Source organism: Echinops telfairi, unplaced genomic scaffold (assembly GCF_000313985.2).
Source record: "Echinops telfairi isolate 266 unplaced genomic scaffold, ASM31398v2 ScPeMD7_36;HRSCAF=134, whole genome shotgun sequence".
NCBI lineage: Eukaryota > Metazoa > Chordata > Mammalia > Afrosoricida > Tenrecidae > Echinops > Echinops telfairi.
In genome coordinates, this window is record NW_022103934.1 from 4,315,595 (window position 1) to 4,317,164 (window position 1,570).

The following is a 1,570-nucleotide window of genomic DNA, read 5'->3' on the forward strand; positions in this document are numbered from 1 at the left end:
TTTCTTGTATTATATATTTAACTGTATATGATTTAACAGTTCATTTCTTGTTATATATCTAATTGTCTTTATAAATAAATATATTAAATTATCAGAAATTTGGTTTTATCTCTCTAGAGAACCCTGTCTAACACACTGACTCACCTGTAACCAGCTTGTTAGGAACCCATTGACCAATTCTTCTTTCTCTGTGGCTCCTTTTTGATGAGAGGCCGGGTATAGAGCAGATTGAGCTAGAGGAGGAGAAATTAGTCAGAATAATCCAGGCTTGTCGTGTGTTCTAACACCCACAAAGGTGGAATTTTTTTCACCTAACTATGACAGATTATATCCCATGCAAATATACATACATGGATACCCAAACATCCGCACCTATGCACAAAGACACCCACATACAGCTTTTTTGGTTAAAAGCGTGGGTAGAAAGTTGTCTAACTCAGGGCTAGAAAACAGGGCTCAAGAGTGTTACTCCACTTGAAGAAGAGATTACTTTTCTCATATCACAGGGGAGAAAAACTGTAGTTTACAGGGCATCATTACTATTTTATCAAGTTTATAAAAACAATTAAAAGTATACTTTTAAAAACTTCCTTACAGTCACCACATCGGTAACATATAGAATGTGATCTCAGGGACCTCTGGACCTCATTGTTACTTGCTTTGCCCAGCCCTCCCGCCTCCATGTCAGCTCAGCCCCGCCCTTTGCTGCCCCTTGAAAACCTAGACTCTGAAGGCCAGCATGGACCCAACGACTTACCACAAGTGGGGGACAGAACCACGGCTGCCATTCTGATGAAGACAATGTGTTTCCTGAACCAGCAGGCAGTGGGAGAACCACCCGTGGCAGCACTCAGTGTACTTTGGCCCGGGGTCTGTAAGAAATGGGGAGATACTACATATCCACAGCCTCTTTTTCTCTCTAGGTTACCAAGGACACGTCTGCCTTGTGCCACCATGTGCTCCTGCTTTTAGGGTCTGTCTTTAAAACGGGGTCTTGATTTGGCTTAGAAGGTTATCAACTCAGGGCCGTGTGATGCAAAACTTGTCTTCCTCTGTCTTCAGTGGGGCAACTCGTACATTACTGCTCCACTTCCTTTGACGACCTTAGCGCCACTGAGTTCTGTCCCAATCTTCCCGTCTGATTGCTGTCACCAACACATGTCCTGCGACATTTGATCAAGGCTTTGACGTTGGCTTCCCACCATGTCTTTCAACCTCCAGCTCCATCACCTTCCGAGGGCTCTGGAGTCCCTGAGGACCCTGACAGTATCAGGAGGCCTCACTTTCAGTGTCTTGTGCTCTGACTCTACCTGGGTCACACATTACCATGGGTAGCATCCTAGATTGGTTCAGCAGCTGAAAATGTTCCACCATTCAGGATGAGTTAAAACGTTTCCTTCTTTCTGAACTCAACCTCCTACCCCTCTGTCTGGTTCATTAATTAGTTTTCTCTTACCACAAGGTACCATACTGAGTTAGTTAATTGTGCCAACCTGGCCGATAATCACATGTGGGGCTAATTGAAAGGCGGAGGGATAAATGGGTGGTGAGCCTCGCCTTTCTAGTTCTC

General features: G+C 44.5%; 1 protein-coding gene across 7 annotated transcripts in view; it reads right to left on the reverse strand.

Moving 5' to 3' along the window:
- ZNF557 (zinc finger protein 557) overlaps positions 1 to 1,570 on the reverse strand; it is a 35,138-nt gene that overhangs the window by 27,992 nt on the left and 5,576 nt on the right. For 3 of the 7 annotated variants that reach the window (XM_045290384.1, XM_045290382.1, XM_045290386.1), the window contains exons 2-3: positions 758 to 872; positions 145 to 233 (exon numbers count right to left, since the gene is read on the reverse strand). Coding sequence is in view for 4 of the 7 variants with exons in the window: in XM_045290382.1 (XP_045146317.1) it covers positions 145 to 233; positions 758 to 788 (120 nt within the window). In the remaining 3 variants the exon portion in view is untranslated. Of the gene's footprint in view, positions 1 to 144; positions 234 to 757; positions 1,518 to 1,570 lie in introns of those variants that run through there. The other 4 variants (XM_045290381.1, XM_045290387.1, XM_045290388.1 and 1 more) reach the window with 2 other exon arrangements.